We start from the raw sequence: 19492 nt of genomic DNA on the forward strand, positions 1-19492 counted from the left end.
TTTCACACCATCTTCAGAACTTACAGCTTCAAGCAGAATGGACTTCTTTATAAACCTGAGCTTGAGCAAATGTTCATAAAGGAAAGGCACCATTGGTGAATCAGACTGAAACCTAACAAGAAGGGTTCTATATCAGCTGCAGTAGTCTGAAAGGAAGCTATCCAGACTGGTAACAGAGGACAGAGGCGCAACGACGAATATTTGTCTGGGAAGGGGGATGTCCATGGCTTACACTGCTCATCAAGCTGAAAGATTTGCTCACTTCATCTCTGGTAATGTCAGGCCAATCATAAGACATTTCTATTTCAGTGATGCATGGTCTGAATTTCAGTTTCCCAAGAACCAAAACAAATATTTAATTTTTGCCGAAATACGTTGCACATCTCATTTCTCTATCATTATCCGTAAAATGATTGGATTTAAAACACATTGCCTATTTGTTTCGTAATGGAAATGCTCGTTGGAAGACTGGAAATCTGTATGCTGGATATTTTAATTTTGAATATCTAGATATCTTGGTATAATTTATCTGATTATCTGACATTTAGATTTTCCACATACTGCCACTGGATATCAGAATTAATGAGATTCTAATAATCTTGGATATCAGGATACTATCACCTGGATTATCCACATTGCCATTATCTTACATTAGCCTTGTTCATTATGAATATCCTGCACAAGCAAGCATACTCTTTCGTAAGCGTCACTATTGACAATCTTTTGACACTGTTGTCATGTGCATACTAAAATTACCTCAAAACACCGGGAAGAAATGTAGCTGTAGCAAAATTTTTGCTACAACTACAAGAATTTTGTAGCTTTCGCTACAGCTACAGCAACAACTAAAATTTTAAAAATGTAGTGCCGCTACAGCTACGAATTTTGTAGCTAGCTACAGTAGCATGCTCCTTCCGACCACTGGTATGTACTTAGTATACGTAAACTTTTTCAATCTTTGGTATGTCTAGCATTTGTCTCTTTCTAAAAGATACTTTTTTTTTTTTTTTTTTTTTTTTAAGGGAAGGATTTAAGTTGTCCACTCAGGAAGCTGCCTCAAGTTTTGGGGATGATAGAATGCTGGTGGAGAAATATTTGGAAAACCCACGACATATAGAAATTCAGGTATAATTGTAAGCATAGGACATACATTTTGTGTTTTACATACAGTTGATTTATTTTGTGAACTGTAAGTAATTTTTAAAAATACATATCATTTTACTTACTATTTGTTCTGTGATAGAACCATTCAGTAGTCTATGCATCTAATGGTTCCTTTTTTTTTTACTTTTTTTTTAAACATAGTTTGCATGTTTCAAAGTTAATGTGGAATAGAAATTAAGATTAGAGCAAGGTAGTTGTTATTTTCCATCCACTGTAAGATGAAGTTCATGCAAACAGCCACGTGACTTTTGAGAAATGATTCCTTTCCTTTATGATAGATCAGATCTTATCTTGTTCATAAATATTACAAGAGTCAAATGAGGGGTGTAAGGGGTGCTCCTTCCACGTAGTGCACCCAATAGTCAACCTCACTTCCACATGGTGCACCCTGGACTGCAAACGAACGAGGCTCTGGTGACTGGCCCCCAGTATAATTGTGTGTCGTCCTGTGTTTTGTCCTTATTTGTGCTGAGCACCCTTTTTAGCCTCAGCTTTTAACCAAGGTAAGGAAATTTTAATTTTCAGACACGCTTTTATTTTTGTTATGATAAGGGACTGGACCCCGTATAGTGTGACGGGTGCAAAATAGCCTCAGAAAATTTTAATTCAAATTCAAATTCAAGGAGAGTCAAATGAAAACCTTAAAAGTCCAATAAATGTAAACCGCTCAAATTTACATCAGGTATCAACTGTTACTTCAAAATGACCTCAAGACTGCACCACTGATCAAGTGAGCTTCAAAATCCAATTTTTGTTATTTTAAAGATGACACCTCCTATACACACCTGCACCAGTGAAGAGGAGTGGTTTCTTGCCCTCTATCAGTCTAAAACTTACAGAAATTTCTTGGCAAATGAAAATTCAATATCTCTGTGCATGCTTACCACACCAGCAAGTTTACTAATGGAGGAGAAAGTTGGACAATGGCCTCAGTTTGCAGGTAGATGGGTGGAAAGGCCTTCGCAGTGGCGCATAAGTAACTGCACGTGAACCCCAAAGGCTTATTCTACTTGAGGTATACAGGCACTAACTCAAAGTTGAAAATATATGTAGATGAGCAATAGGTCTGTGCTAAAATGCAGCAAACTTGTGCAACTGTAAATACAGAAATGTACTAAATAGGAAACAAATCATTTTGACTCTCCTTTGTATTGGTCATAGCTGCTAACTCATAATATAAGGTTCCATAACTTCAATATAGCAGAACTTCAATATATAGCAGCTGCGTTGAGTGGTATAGCTTTATTACAAGTACATGCACTATATTCCTACAAGCAAAATTCCTGAACAGCTACCCCTCTTAACAACCAATAGGATTCTTCACAGGCCATGTGTATTTGTTTATGTTGACTTCATTCTTACAGCAGACAGAGAATACTGATATGATAGTTTATATCATGTGATATTACCTGATAAACATTTTGTAATCCAATGAGGCATTAAATCATCTTTAGAGCTGTCATTTTGCTTATGTTCATAAAACTACGAAAGTGGTTCGTCCCATTTTACCTATTACAGGGTGGTGACAGACCTGGAAATCCTGGAAAACCTGGGAAAAGTCAGGGAATTGGAGAGGTCAAAAAAAGTCAGGGAATTTTGTCTTGATTGAAAAATGTTTTTTTGTTCAATTGTAGATGCGATGTGATGCAATGAACCTACCAGACATTTGATTTTGAAGAAGTTGTAATAAGCGCTGCACTTAAACGGGAAATCATCTTGCCAGCTTTTGGCGTAAACTTTTAGGTGTCTATTATTTATTGGACACAACCACGGTGCCAGAAACAAATGAAGGAGGAGAAATTTCCAGTGAGGCAGACACAATTGATGAACCTCTAAATGTCACGTTTAAATGTATTGGCATATTTGTTTTCTTGTCTATGGGAGCTATAAGGGGTTGTACCTGTCGACCAGTAGAGTACACCCACTCTGGCACCATCTGACAGATGTCTACCCTGAAAATGAGAGTGATGTTAGCTTTCGAAAGCTTGGAATCTTTTTCACAACTCACTTGGTTGATAGCCTGAGAGAATCATTTCATCATTCGTCGCCAGGAAAGCTTAAAGACTTACTTATATCTGACTAATGTTGAATTGCGACAAAATGTTTCACTGCGGCATAAAAATACATGCATCCAATTTTTTTGTCTGATGAGCTCACACATATCATTTTCGTCGGTATTCAATGTTCCTCTGCCAGCTCTACTGCATTTTCACTTTTCGTCTACTGTTATTCAATTTAAAAGGCTGAAGCTTATTTGGAGGACGGTCCAGAAAGTACATTCCAAGTATCCATAAATTAAAAGACAAACTTTGGTAATAATTGGCATTTTATTGTCTTAATTACAGTGATCTATAACTTACTTTTTGACATATTCACCACCGTTCTTCAGATATTTGTTGTAGTATGGCACTAAATTTCTTATGCCCATGTCATGTGTCTGCCTCCAAAGACCAGAACCATCTTTACATCAGCGTTACTGTCAAAATGTATGTCCTGCCAGAAACTGCTTCAGCTGGAGGAAGAGATGAAAGTCGTAGCACGTGAGGTCAGGGCTCCCACCTTAAGTGATGCAAAAGAGCCCACTTATGGGCAGGTGTGTGGGGTCGTGCATGATGGATCTGCCTTCCATGAATGGTCTGCATCATCGTCTGACCATACTGTCACTAATGGCATCCAGTCCTTACACCTGTCACAAGTTCCGGTGGATCTCTGCTGGCATCTGCTTCTGAGCCTGAAAAAATCTCATTATAGCACGCAGTCAGTATATGAGAACTGCCATCTTTCTCATAGTGTTGAGCCAAGTTAACCTGCCGGCCCCCGTGGTGAATACATCATGCTACAACACAAGGGGTCCCGGGTTCGAATCCAAGCCTGGGCATGGATGTTTGTGAGTGTCCATTCATCAATTTCATCATGGCATCACTCATCCCCATCTTCGTAAATTAGCCAAAAGTGGCACAAAAAGCGAAGTAAAATAAAGCAAATCAATCAATCAATCAACCAAGCTAACTCCTGGTGCAGGACCCATTTTTATGGCAGTGACCCGCTGTTACTACTATTATCTATGAATAAACGTGTGGTGAAACAGCCATATAGACCTCCTGCTGCCCCCCCACCCCCTCTTTGAGCAACAATCGCTAACATTAGAATCCCTCCTCCCTGCAGCTGCCAGTAGGGAAACAAGATTTTGCCAAAATAACCGTTCTGCACTGTGAATAGCTTGGCCCTGGTATAACGCTGTTCTTAAATCGACTCCTTCACAACAATGAGACTGCACCACATAACAGACACATGCCACCTCTTCCTATCTGTATGTGCACATCGTTATCCAACCACTAGCGCAGTGTTCCAACGATTTCACAACTTACTCCTGTTATTAACAGCATGTTCCTATCTTATCCTGTCTGATTAGCAAAATCAGATGCCTGTGCAGTGCAGTAGATTCCCCTCCTATAAATTGCTCGCGTTAGGTTTTAATATATATATTTATATACACATTTTTTGCCGGCAATATAGGTAACAGTGTGTTGTCTCTTTCATAGTACTTGGATATACTCAGAGGCGAGGAGGCATCTGGTCATCGGGAGATTCGGCGATGACCAAGCAAAATATTAAAAATATTTCATTTTAAAAATTTTAGAGAAGAACTAAAAAAAAGCCAGGATATGAACATATTTATGCAAAATAAGCCAAATGACAGCATGAAACAGCTCAAAATACGCAAGAGATTCGCTAAAGTTTAGCGCATTGAAATGAGGGCACAGTATTACCCCTCGCACCGAACCCTCCCGCCAAGTTTCCTATTAAAGGCAATGGTGTTGGATGGCTCAGCTCATCGCAGAATGGTGCGAATCTCTCTGGTCTTTGCCGGTGCCGAGAACAGTCAAACGCTTCCGAACAGGTAGACCCTACAACATGGTCCAACAACCTCTACTCCCCCCCCTTTCCCCCACACTCTTGAAGGTCTTGGTCATAACAGGCCTTTTTTCAGCCCCCATCCCCATGTTTACAGCTATGGCAGGGTTTCTCTTCCGAGTGCCCGGTGGCATGCTGTTGGAGGGGTTGGTGAGGGTCAATATCCCTGCTTAGGCTCAATATAAAAATAAGATCGTCAAAGGTAGAAAAAATGGCAAAATGAGGAATGATTACTAAAAAAAGTACACGTAATCCTCCCTTTCGAAAATCCTGGGCACGCTACTGCGAATGTCTGCTATTTGCACTTCTTAAGAGAAAAAACATATATTGAATGATATATCATATTTAATAATTCTCATCGTATGGGATACAATTATGCATTTTGTAGTCGTAAGATCTGTGGTATGAGCATTTACATTTAATTGGCAATCACCTTGGCGTTTATCGCATAGAAATATTGTCACCCCCTCCCCCGTTGAAAGATCAACCCTGACGTTTGGCAAACTTACGATGACTACGTGAAGATGTCACGCTTCGCAACTGGATATACTGTGAATGTTTGCACTGAAAGAGAGTCATAATAATAATGTAAGGTAATATGGCACTTTGTTTTGTACAATTTCATTGCTTCACTTTCAGAATGTTTAATCCCAAGAAGTAGGTTTAACCTTTTTGCACCCAAGGCCATTTTCACATGTAAGCCTCTCGGTACCGAGCCGATTTTGAGCAAAATGCAAAGTTTCAATTAAATGAGTGTAGATCGGAGACTAATTGCCCTAGAGAGATGAGTGATATACCGTTGTACGCGTAATGAACCAGAGATTCAGACTATATGAAATTTATGCAAATTCGGCGTATATGTGATGGGGGGAGGTGGCTAACTCTCAAAATTCCAAAACTTCGGAAAAAAAAATTTCGTTCCCCCACCCTCCCCAAGAAAAAAGTACATAACAGTGTGGACATGTACATGGAAATGATCGCTGACATGTAAGGAACACAAAAATATTTGCATTATTATCATATGACCAATGTAACTTGAGTTGTACCCCCAAAAGGAATGGTCGGCATGCCACTGATTCAAGCTTCAAAATGCAGCGGTACCTTGAAATGACTTTAGCTCAGAGACTATTTGCCCTGGAGATATGAACGATATACCGTTGTACGCAGAATGAATCACAGATTCAGACGATATATAATTTATGCACATTCGGTGTATATATGGAGGGGAAAAGGGGGGAAATCTCCTGAAAATACTTTTTCTTTTAAAAAATGTGGTTTCGCCCCCCCCCCCCGAAAAAAAGGATATGAAAAGTTCAAAATGCACATAGAAATTATCGCTGGAATGTAAGAAACAGAAAAATATTTTCATCATTGTCGTATGACCAATGTTACTTGAGTTGTACCCCCAAAAGGAATGGTGGGCACGCCACTGATTCAAGCTTCAACATGCAGCGGTACCTTGAAATGACTATAGCTCAGAAACTAAATGCCCTAGAGATATGAAAGATATACCGTTGTACGCAGAATGAATCACAGATTCAGACGATGTATAATTTATGCACATTCGGCGTACATATGGAGGGGGAAAGGGGGGAAATCCCCTCAAAAATACTTTTCTTAATAAAAATGGTGTTTCCCCCCTGCCCCCCCCGAAAAAAGGTCAAAATGCACAAAATGCAAAATTTATGCAAATTTGGCGTATATATGGAGGGGGAAGGTAGAAAACCCCCAAAAATTATTTTAAAAAATTGTCACTTCACCCAAAAAGTGTCCTCGCACTTGGGCACAAAACGACACCTACGCACAACATTCATGGACGAAAAGCTAGAACGCAGTGAAAAATGAGCGGCGATTCTTGCAGCTGCTTGAAATTCTATTTTTAGACAATGCAGGGTAACCTCTGTCACAACTTGTGGACACTTGTGCTAAAAAACAAAGGTTTCCTTCAGCGTGCTTCGAAATTCCATTCTCACAACGCAGATTCAACAACCAGTCTTCCCCCTCCCCAACCCTGCACCCCCTGCATGCACCCTCACGGAAAACTTTCATTTTGACATCGGATACTGATAAACAAGTTTCCTTCGAATGCAGTTAACAGACGGGAGTGAAAAGCATTGCTTTAGAACAACAAAGCCCGTCTTCCTTTATCGGCAAAAATTTGACGTTGAAAAGAGCAGCAAAAGAGAAGTACCTTTTCCCGCCTTTTCCCCTCCATTTTCATGAAGACAAAAAAAAATGCAAAAAACCATTTCTGTTAAATACATGTGTTAGGAACAATTTAAAAAAATAAAATCGAAATTCTAGCTAAAAATAGAAAAGTTATAACGTAAAAACTACGACCTTGACACAGCATCTCGATCGAGATGCTTGGGACAGTGAGGGTTACATTTGGGTATCTCGTTCGAGATGCTTGGGCGGCAAAAGGTTAAGATATATTAGGGTTTTGGGTGCCAAGCGGATGCCATGTGTTGCCGTGTTCACATCAAACAAGATGCAAATTCACCATACCAATATCTCTCTCATGTGTGCACGGATGAAATTGTTTGTTTGCTTTATATAGAAACAAGACACTGGATAGAAGTGTTACTGCTTCAAAAATCATTTTTGCATTCAACAGGCAAAATATCAACATGTGATAATAAGAAAGAATTAGAAGAATGAGAAATTACAAAATGTCTTCATTATAAATAACTAATTTACTTTAATCTCATTTAGTCATAACTTGAAAAATAATCAAATATTTTATTTAAGCCTGTTTGCATATGAGACAAGCCCTGTAAAATTCCTCCCTAGCTTGTGAATTGTAATAATTTTTCAAATTCACTATTTTTCAGAACGAATATATAAATCACAGAGAAATTAAGTCAATTTATTGTAAACCAATATAGATACTTAATACAGTCCATACCTGAAAGATGTATGAAATTTTTTTCCGTGGATTTAGTTCAAAATTCAGGGAAGAAATGCAAAATTTGTCCTGGAAAACTTGGAAAAGTCAGGGAATTTCATTTCTGCTTGTCTGTAGCTACCCTGTATTACTAATGTCATTAATGTATCTTCACTGTACTTGTGATTTAATCCCTACCAGTATCGAGTTCTCAAAATAAAAATACACATGCAGTTATATCTGATACAGTGTTATGCAGAGAGAATCCCTCACATGATTGATATATGTTTGCATTATATCTATGCATACGGATTGAATATTTTGAACATAATTATGTACACTTTTTTATTTTTTTATTTTATTGACTTCTGTAACAAACATTACAAATTGCTCTGTGCTCTTGAATGCCTTGATGTGGGGAGTAAATAGAGGAGTTTATACAGTACAGATATACAGTGGAACCTCGATTTTACATTTCCCCGCAATATATATTCAACATAGCAAAATGCTGTAAAATTTTCCTAGATTTTACATTTTCCCTGCATTTTAAGTTCTTACAGCTTCGTCCCCTGAAAAATGAAAAATCAATGTAGTTGTTAGTGATATTTTTATTATGATTGTTACTGCACAATAAATCGGCCAAGACTTGTTGTTTAATGGAGAAAAAAATTGAATTGCACATACTGCATGTAAAGTGTTGATTCATTTCTAATAACTTGTTTTTCTCTTCTCTAGGTTTTAGGTGATAAACATGGAAATGCAATATTTTTAAATGAGAGAGAGTGTAGTATACAAAGGCGAAACCAGAAAGTAATTGAAGAAGCACCCAGGTAGGTAGAACTATTTTTGGAGGGTGGAGGGGCTTCAGATCCTGTATAGGGAATGGTGTTTCATTGTGTTTGTCCATTCATTGATTTCATGTAATTATCATCAGGGTAGTTACACGTCTGGAAAACCTGGAAAACAGGGAAATGTCGGGGAATTTGGCTTGTCAGGGAATTTTGCAAATCTTTCGTTCTTATGATTCTCAGTCTTGCGCAAAATTATGGTTCCTTCGAATTTCTGTAATAAATTTTCACTTGTATAATATTGGATATTACAGTCCCTACCAAACGTTTAAGACCACCTTGTCATGTGTTTTTCAGACAAACAGAAAAAGTACATATGCGAGTGTTTTTCATGTAAGAAATACTTTAATACAAAATTGGGATTATTATGTAATGTTATTGAAAGGTACATCAAGATCAAGAAAGTGCAAGGTCATATTAATGCACTTATAACTAATAGATGCAACTAAAGGTACAATTTGTAAAATCATTAAATCTGAACTTTGAAAATATACTTGGAAACTAACATTTCTCCTGAAATTAGATAAATAAAGTGTGAAATTTTAATAGTCAATAGGTCCACGTTTAAGTTTCAAGCACATTTGCACACGTTTTCTCATGCTGCGGACCAATTTCTGGCATTCTTGGGGCGTAATATCATTCCATACTTCGGAGATCTGTTCACGAAGACATTCCTTGGCTGGCGTCTTGCTACAGGAAGACCAATGGTATTCCATAGGTTTTCTATAGGATTCAGGTCCAGACTTCATGCTGGCCAAGGCAACAATGGGATTTCCCTCGCTTGAATCCAAGCCATTGTTGCTGCTGACTTGTGACAAGTCTCGCGATAATCCGATCCTCGCGTACAGACGTCCGTTTGTAATTTTACATTTTACTCTGCAAAGTTTCACATGTTCTTGTGTGTGTAGAATGAAATTTGCTAATAAAAAAGTTGTGAAAGTGAATATTCATAATAATTAATGGATTATATATTTAATAGAAAAACACAAGGTTCAAAAGCAAAAATCATGATGATAACATGTCTGGAAAAAATTCATTTTTGGACTGGAAAACCTGGAAATGTTAGGGAATTTCATAAAAAAATCGTAGCAACCCTGATCATCCTTTCTTATTGTTGTGATTAGCTTAATGATGTAGGAAAGGGACATCAAATAACTGTAAACTGAGGCGTGACTGGCAGCTACTTAATGATGAAGAGGAGTTTTTGTATTTTGCCCCCAGTGTCTTAAATTAGGGCTGAACCGATACCCAAACCAATTCTGATACTGTTACAGATTCCCAACGATACCGATGCTTGAAAATTGCAACAATTCAAAGTTGTTCAAAGTATTGATTAATATTAGTGGGCGAGTATTCCACTCCAATTTATAAGCATCAATTTGCCAGAGTTTAGTTTTAAAATATTAAAAGGTGACATAAAATAGATAGAATAAAATACCTGTTATGTAATCAGGGTGGATAAAAATCATGATTTTTATTTAAAAAGTCATTTTTGATGATTTTTTTTTATTTAAATCGATTTTTTTAATTTTTTAAAAAAAATGCTTAAAATTGCTAGCATATGTTTTTTGGCACCATACGTTTTTTTATAGAAAAGCTTCTTCTAGTAAACGGCCCTGTAAAATATTTGAACAGTTTGATTATCGTAAATAAAAATTTATGTAAACATAAATTTACATAAATTTATGTAAACATAAATTTTTCTTACATGAAATTTAGAAAATTTTGCACTTCTATGTTGCACAATTTAATGGTTAAATCCTATTAATCCTGTCTTCATTCACAAAAGGGTACGGTGTTTGAAGCAGAGGTGGTACCGCATCCTAACTAACTAACTAACTCTCTAGCCTTCTTAAACCCGAAGATTCATGGCTGCAGCAACACAGGTCTTCCATCTGTCCCTATCTTGAGCAAGATCTATATACTCTTTTCCATCTCTACCGATTTCCATTACGTCCATCTCAACGTTGTCCCTTCATCTTCGTCTTGGTCTTCCTACAGGTCTCTTACCATCAGGTTTCCCAACAAGAATCCTGTAAACTCCTCTTTCCTCTCCTATTCGTGCCACATGGCCTGCCCACCTAAGTCTTCTTGATTTAATCATTCAAATAATATCTGGACATGAATACAAATTATGTAGTTCTAAATTATGTAACCTTCTCCACTCACCTGTCTCCTCTTCCCTTTTAGGTCCAAATATTTTCCTAAGGATCTTATTTTCAAATACTCTCAATTTATGTTCCTCTTTCAATGTAAGGGACCAAGTTTCACACCCATATAATACTACAGGCAAAATTACTGTTTTGTATATTTTAACTTTTAGTTTCTTAGATATTAAACGAGAAGACAAAAGTTTATGAAGAGAGAAGTAACATGTATTTCCTGAATTAAGCCTACTTTTTATTTCCTCTTTAATATAATTTTCATTTGTTAATATTACTCCTAAGTATTTGAATTTGGAAACTGTTTCAAACGAGTTGTTATCAAAAATTAGATTTTGATTATTACCTAAGACTTGGTTTCGGCCTGTAAGCATATATTTAGTTTTCTCCTTGTTAACTTCCAAACCTATCTCTTTAGCAGTTTTGAAAATGGTTCGAAAATGCTCGGGCTTGGTTGTTTGTGAATGTCCATTCATCAATTTCATAATTTCATCCCTCATCCCCATCTTCGCAAATTAGCCAAGAGGCACAAAACGCGAAGTAAAATAAACTAAATCAATCAATCAATCAATAATGATAATGACACTATTTACAGTTTAACATGATTAGTATTTTGTACATTTTCTGCACAAAATGTTTGCTCTTTTCACCCATAAAAATTATTAAAATTTATTTCAAGAGAAATGTACGTGTGTTTACAGATTACATATTACATTTGCTTTGATATGAGCTTCATACCATCAGTACATATATTTTGTTTCCTTTCTTTTTCTTTCTTAGAGCCTAATAAACACCATTAAATGATTACAAGATTAATGTACTTTTACCAAAACTGTTTCTGATATCTACAAAATCCATATGTACATTGTTCTGTAAATTATTTATTTAAAGTGGTTTAAATTCGTGATTGAAAAAATCATCTGATTTAAATCAGTCCACCTTGTATGTAATTACAAAATACAGTTTGTTCTCATAATATTGGTACAAAATCAATGGAAACTTCAAATTTTTGCATAACTTCCAGGATAATTAAACTATGTAAGTGTTGCATAGCATTTTTGTGTCGACTGTGAATGATCGAAATGCTGGAAAAGTATTGCCTGTTAACGGTAAATAAAATCCAACCTATACTTTCTGATGCCGATGTGACTCAACCCTAATGAATTGCTGATGTTCTTTTTCTTCCTGATGAAGAACCTAACTTGTTTGAAAATTTTGATTTAATGTATGTATCTTAAGTTATGCTCTGGTAAGAAATGTTGGGGCATTTTCCAGTAGGCATGCTCAGACCCTCTTATTAAGGGGGAGAGGGAGCCTTGAAAATTCAGTCACAGAAAGAAAACCCTCATTCCATCTCACTGTTTTATTGTATTGATGGGTACTATAGTGTGTGTCCGACCCACTGAAAATTACTCTTTTAGAAGAATTCCAGTTTCCGTGGCACAAAAGTTCTCTGATCCTTTCCCCCTTTATTTTCCTTCTCCGTGGTTCGGACTAATTCACATATAAACATGATTTCATATGGCAGATTCAAAACAATTACACATAATTTATTCATTTCCTGTGTGTGATCAATTTATTCTGCAACTCATAGGTGTGACACAACTAGGCTAACAAATGTGTGAGTCTCAATAACAAGTAATTTGCTGGAAACAAAGTGAGATAGTCCAATTGCATAAGAATAAACCCACCATAGATGCTGGGAACTTTTGTTGGCTTGAATATACTTTATTTTTTAAAGAGAGTAATATTGTTTAATAACGGTAATAAGATTTCTGTACTCTTAAATTTCTAAGTGAGAGTATTAAGAGGGACAACAGCTCCCCCCCACTTCTGTGTGATACCTATTGCATTCCATATTCAATATCACCATTGGAATAACCAGAAGATGTACCTCAAAAATCAATATTTTGAGTAGCGCCTGTTGTTTATAAGATTTCATGAGCTCTACCAATCTTTATAAAAACAATGCACAATGGAGACTTCAGTGTGCACACACACACTTTGATTTACAGTGACACACATATCGTTGAAATAACCGAAACGTGTATCTCTGAAAATAGCCATCTACAATATCTATAATATCTACAGTAATTTTTACATGATACTGATTTGCTGCAATTTTTTTCCCTCAAGTGTGTACATCGACCAGTCCACAAGGGAAGCTATGGGTGAGCAGGCAGTCTCCCTGTGCAAAACATTAGGCTATTCCTCTGCTGGTACAGTGGAATTCCTGGTGGATACTAACAAGAAATTTTACTTCCTGGAAATGAATACTCGTTTGCAGGTGGAACACCCAATTACTGAGTGCATCACCGGAATCGATCTGGTGCATCAGATGCTGCGAGTAGCAAAAGGTAGGAAGGAGTTCTTGTTTTGTCAGTGGTTATTTATGCAGCGATTGCCTATGCTTAGTTTCACTAAAAGTTTCTCAATAAAGAAAGAAACTTGAATCATGAAGTTACCAATAAGATAGGAAAGCAGGGGAGTGTGTTAGAGAATCAATAACAAGAGAAGTCATCCCCCTTTTATCTGCGAGATCATCGTTTGTGATTACAGAAATCTGAAATTTGGGGGGTGGGGATCATATTTACATTATTTTTGTGTTAATTAATCTTGTTTATAGCTGACCTCTGTGGCAGAATAGTTAGCACATCAAATCTTAGCTTAGTCATGGGTGTTCTTTGTGAGTTTCATCATATCGTCACTCAATTTCATCGTTGTGATTAGCCAAAAGTGGCAGAAAAGCAACTTAAAATAACTTAATTCCATCAATCTTGTTTATATATTAACCACTTGCCTGACACATTATTTTCCCAAAAATAGCCCCTATTTTACACATTTTTTTATTGTGTGTTTGTAATGTCCCGATATCGTCAATTAAGAAACAGTAATGAAATTTCATTTTTGGGGTCAAATAAGGTCACAAAACTTTTCAAAAAACCTCCATAATTATTAACCCGAGTTAACTCGTACATACATGGAAAGTACTACAACTGTTTGAAAATAGGATATAAACTGTCGAAAATAAAATCACCTCACATATTAATGCTGTCCCAATTTTCAGACTATCACATATACTGTCTCCCTTCAAATGCTACCCACAGTGTGATAAACCCGAAAGCATGGGCTAACACAGAGTGCAACATTGCAATCTGGGCAATAGTATCTTGACTCGCGACGAATCTTCTTTCCTCTCGCATCCCGAACTCTGCAACACACGGTGCACTGTTTCGTTGGGTTTTGCTTCTTATCCGTGGAGGGAAGGTATTCAGGGAAGTGTCGTCCAGACAGGCGGTGGGGTGTTGGGATGGTGCTAGGTCTACCACTTGATGGAAGCATACCATCTGAATGGTACTGCTTGATAATGTCACTCACAATTTCCATTCGGAACTGGAGGTGCGATTTTGTTCCACCTGTCTTGGTGTAAACCACGTATGAATTCCAAAGAGACAGATCCAACAGATGAAAGAAAATCTTCTTATAATACTTTTTCCCACGCTTCCTTGGTGTGGCGTATGAAGCAAGATGCTGATCAACACGATCAACACCACCCATTTTGTCATTGTAATCGACAACCAGTCTTGGTTTCATTTTTTCTTCGTGACGTTGTGTTACATTTACCATTTGAACAGAATGGATGGTTGACAACAATGTCACATCCTTCTTATCTTTCCATTTCATGACTGTCACTTTGCCGCGTTGCAACCCTACTACTTCACCTTTCTTCAATTTGGCTGTTCTGAGAGCCTGTGGTAGATCTTTCCTACTACATTTCAGTGTTCCAAATACATCAGTCTTTTTAGAAATCAACAGATCTGCAAGTTGTGGTGAGTTATAATAATTGTCCATTGTCAAACAATACCCCTTTCCCAACAAATCATGTACCAAAGCCATCACGACTTGCGAAGATTTTGGAAGGCGACTGTACTCACCGCCTACTGTTGTACCCTTACCAGTGTACGTTATAAAGTTCCACACGTACCCACTTTTGGATTCACAGAGCATATAGAATTTGACTCCAAATCTTGCCCTTTTCAAAACTGCACCGAACCCAATCTACCCTTGTACATTAGTAGACTTTCATCAATGGTAATCGATTTTTCCGGTGTGACCATTGCTTGAAACTTCTGTGTCATGTGTTCCACCACGGGCCATATTTTATTTAATTTTGGATGGGGATGAACAGCAGCGTCATATATCTCATTATCGTAAAAATGCAAATACTTTTTTATTTCCAAAAAACGACGATAACGCATTGTTTTCAGAAAGAATGGGGTTATCAACAGGGGATTTTTGGACCAGTAGTGCTGTAAATCTGGCTTCTTACAGATGCTTTGCATTATAACTAGTGCTAGAAAAACTCGTATTTCATTAGACGTCACAAGAAATGGTTTTTGACCAGCAGGACGTTCTTGTGAGGCATACTTATTTGTCTCGGTTGTAATTAGATCTATCAGATTCTCATCAAAAAACTGCTCCCATATCTGTAACTTACTTGTATCTGCACTAACGTTGCAGTGTACAGCTGCCTGACCAGTAAAAGGAAATGGAGGAGGGGCAAGGGGTGGGTTGTGAGGGTCAACTTTACACCACACTCGTGCGTCACTTACACTACCGCAACTATCTGTATCTGTATCAGTCTCGTCAGTACACACACTGTCCACAGTTGTATCACTTCCACTCATGTCCATTTCCTCCACCCCCTCTATACTGTTGTCTGTTAGCTCGTCGTCACTCATCTTGACGTTCTTCGCACGATGCAAACACTAAAACATGAACGGAATGTATTCACAACACAAAGACGCCCAGTACGTTTTGGCGCGAGACTCGCAAAACGACCAAAATTACCACTGGAAAGGCGACAAGTATGTAGTGTCACAGGAATCCAATAGATGGCAGCAGTACCTCGACAAGCTATCTACACCTTCCAACTAGTGGCCAAAATGGGAATTAACACTTATTTAAGCTCAAACGAGATTGTTCGGGTAGGCAGAAAAGTGCACTGCAGTTGTACGATTTTAACGAGATAACTCGGGTAAGTAATATGTAAAGCAAAAACAAATTCCGAGTTAACTCGGGTTAATCAGGCAAGTGGTTAATGTGTATAATGTCTAAAATAAATTATACGATAGGTGTGTGTATTGAGGATGGTCTAACATGAAATTTTTGCCAATGCTGATAAGAAATTATATAAAAATTTACATCTCTGATACAAAATTGCAAATATGCCTTGAAGAACATAAACGGATCATTAATCCACTTACTGCATGGAACCAGATATACGTAGATATTCATTTTTTCGTACTAAGCCTTATGACTTACATGTTTATATCCACAAAAATAATAATTAAGTGGCTGCAGAATTTTGTACTCCAGTACCAATCGAATACCACTTAATGACTCCATACTTTATATTATGGAAAACTAAAAATAGGAGAAAATTAATCGGTACCATCTCATTATTTCCTGCAATATCTGTATAATTATTCACCATGGTTTTGTAAAGCATATTTTTTAATGCAAAGTTGTTTTTGTAAAGTAATCACATGCTGACATACAATGTATAAAGGAGTGGATAAACCATCCAGAGGACTCTGCATCATTGGGCATTTACAGTGAAACATGAATTTTACGTTTCTTATGGGACCAAGTTTAAAGAACTTAAAATGCAGGAAAATGTTAAATATGGGAAAATTTTATAGCATTTTGCTCTATTGGGACCATGAACATTGAATGTATTATGCAGGAAAGTGTAAAATCAAGGATTGTAAAATTGGGGTTTCACTGTAATATCAGATCAGTGGAATATCTGTTAAAAAGTATTGGTAAATATTATATTAGTGGCAATTGAAATTCCACTCATTTTTTTTAAGTGTGTGTGGTATATAATTTATTTTTTCCTCTTTCTGCCATGAAGGTCATTCTTTGAAGTTTAAACAAAATGATGTTAAAATTCATGGATGGGCAATTGAGAGTCGAGTGTATGCTGAAGATCCGTACAAAAATTTTGGTCTTCCCTCAGTGGGCAGATTGTACAAATACAGTGAGCCAACACACATTCCAAATGTAAGTATGCAGAATAAGTAAAAGTAATTACATACTTTTAAATGCTTGCTTTGCACGTGCTCGTGTGCCAATTCTCTGCCAAAATTCCATCTGGTTTTACCAGAATTGGTATAGCTTAGATCCCTGTGTATAATTTGCCCATTGCATGTATATGGAAAGTTGCAGTAAACACGGCAAGGATATGTAGAAAACCAAGTTGTGGATACTTGGGAGGGGGAGGGTCACGTTAATAAAAAAATTTATATGAAGAAAGTCCTTCCTTACATACTGTACTTATTGGCTTTTCTTCAAAGCTTGAAGTTTATTTTAAGCCCACTTTTATGCACGGATGGGATAAACAGGACTAGACATATACAGAGTGGGGGCATTGAATATTTGTTGCAGTTTTTGTATTATTTAAGCAATCTCATTGAAACTCTTTGTACATATACATTATGGGATAGGATTGTGCATACGAATTTTACAATATTATGATGCGAGTCGTAGGTCCATATTTTCTGCATGACACCATGAATGGCGAACGCTACCTGACAATGTTGCAAGGGTAAGTTTGGCCCATCTTATCTCGCTGGAGAAACATTGGTGAGCTTGTTTTCATGCAAGACGGTGCACCACCACACCTTGCACTTAACATACAGGCCTGGTTGGACCACAATTTTCCGGGATGTTGGCTGGGACGATGAAGACCTCACGAATGGCCTGCCAGAAGTCACACGCTGTGACTTTTCCTGTGGGGCTGGGCAAAGGAAGCAGTGTACAAGACAAAACCCCACACTGTGGAACAATTGGAGGCACGTATTTGGGATGTTATCACAAACGTCCCAAAGGAATTCCTACAGAAGATCATGGGTTCCATCCCCGTTCGTTGGTTGAAGCTGGTGGATGTCACTGGTGCCTACATTGAATTCTGAACTGGCACATATGTAATCCTATTCTGTAATATACATGTACAGAAAATTTCATTGAGATTGCGTAAATATTACAAAGTGCAACAAATTTTCAATGCCTAGTTACTTTTCACCCACCCTGTAGTTTAAAGTGAAATCTGAACCACTATGTGCCCACACCATGTTTCAAACCCAGGGCACCTTGATTACAAGCTGACGTTACTGCTACAAGAGGCTGGCTATTGACCTGACGATATACAGGCACATGTGTGAATGTGTGTGTCTAAAACACCTAGTCAGTTTCTGGAAAGGTTGTCTCTTCTATTCATAACAGTTAATGCATCTGGCATGTGTTGAGGTCTGGGGCCTAAATTGAGGCCACCTTATGCACATTGAAGCCAAGTTATGTCAGATAATTATATTATGTATATTCAATCATTGCTGTTTTTTTTATTTCATTACAATATTTTAAACATATTTTTTAAAATTGAAATATGTTTTCACGAAATGATCTTTATAATGTAAAAATAACAAAAAACAATTTTGTCTCTCTAATCTATATTAGTAGTATACACAAGCACTTCCACATGATGCAGAATTGTAAATATAATATACATAATGTAACTTATTAATACTAGAAACGCTACAATTTTAGGAAAGCGGATTTTAAAAAATTTAGTTTGATAGATTGGGAAGAATTGAAAAGAAAAAAAATTATCAGGTCATCACGTCTGTGTTCGATTGTGAGCTTATTGAGAAGTTTTCACACCGAAAGTACCCCTGAGGGGCAATGGTGCATGTACATTATAAAATACATCATGTTGACATCACACATAATATATATCGATACATCAATTGAGCAGTATGTTTTTATAATAGTATAACATAATATAATAGTAAATTCATACAGTGACAAATTATATCTTTAAGTGGACTAATGCTGTAAAAGTACAATATTATATAGTGTATACAATTGAAATTTATTTTATAAAGTTATTTAATTCCTGAAATTCTTTAACTGAATTTGTATATTCCAATAGCAATTTTTTCACCTTACTTTTAAAGTCTGTGGTTCTTTCAAAATTTTTGTAACTATGTGGTAACACATTGTATAACTGGATGCCTGTGTAAAAAGATCGTGTTTGGTATGCAGTTAGCCGCACTTTGGGAATGTGGAAGTTATTTTTTGTCTGGTAATGTAATTGTGAGTGTCTATGTTCTTTGGATAGTTCGATTTTGTTTCGTGTATGAAAGTAAGTGTTTCAAGTATGTACAAACTTGGAAGTTTTAATATGCAAAAATTTTTAAAATAAGGTTTACATGTATCAGTTTTGTGTGCATTTGCCAAAATACGCAATGCTCTATTTTGAATTTTAAAAATCATCTGTGATTGTGCAGAGTTCCCCCAAAATTGGATACCATATCTCAAAATACTTTCGAAGTTTGATAAATTGATATTTAGCATACACATAGTATTGAAACTATTTTTTAGAGTTCTTAATTGGTAACATATAGTGTTGAGCCTCTTGCATAAATGATCTATGTGAACTTCCCAGTTTA

At 36.8% G+C, this 19492-nt stretch overlaps 1 protein-coding gene across 1 annotated transcript in view; it reads left to right on the forward strand.

Moving 5' to 3' along the window:
• Positions 1-19492, forward strand: part of LOC145984921 (propionyl-CoA carboxylase alpha chain, mitochondrial-like) — an 88765-nt gene that overhangs the window by 33294 nt on the left and 35979 nt on the right. Inside the window, exons 6-9 of the mRNA XM_083118319.1 lie at positions 1023-1125; positions 8702-8796; positions 13113-13333; positions 16897-17045. Of these exons, the coding sequence (XP_082974445.1) occupies positions 1023-1125; positions 8702-8796; positions 13113-13333; positions 16897-17045 (568 nt within the window). The remainder of the gene's footprint in view (positions 1-1022; positions 1126-8701; positions 8797-13112; positions 13334-16896; positions 17046-19492) is intronic.

This window comes from Lepisma saccharinum, chromosome 3, assembly GCF_977018435.1.
Source record: "Lepisma saccharinum chromosome 3, izLepSacc3.1, whole genome shotgun sequence".
In the NCBI taxonomy this organism is placed as follows: domain Eukaryota; kingdom Metazoa; phylum Arthropoda; class Insecta; order Zygentoma; family Lepismatidae; genus Lepisma; species Lepisma saccharinum.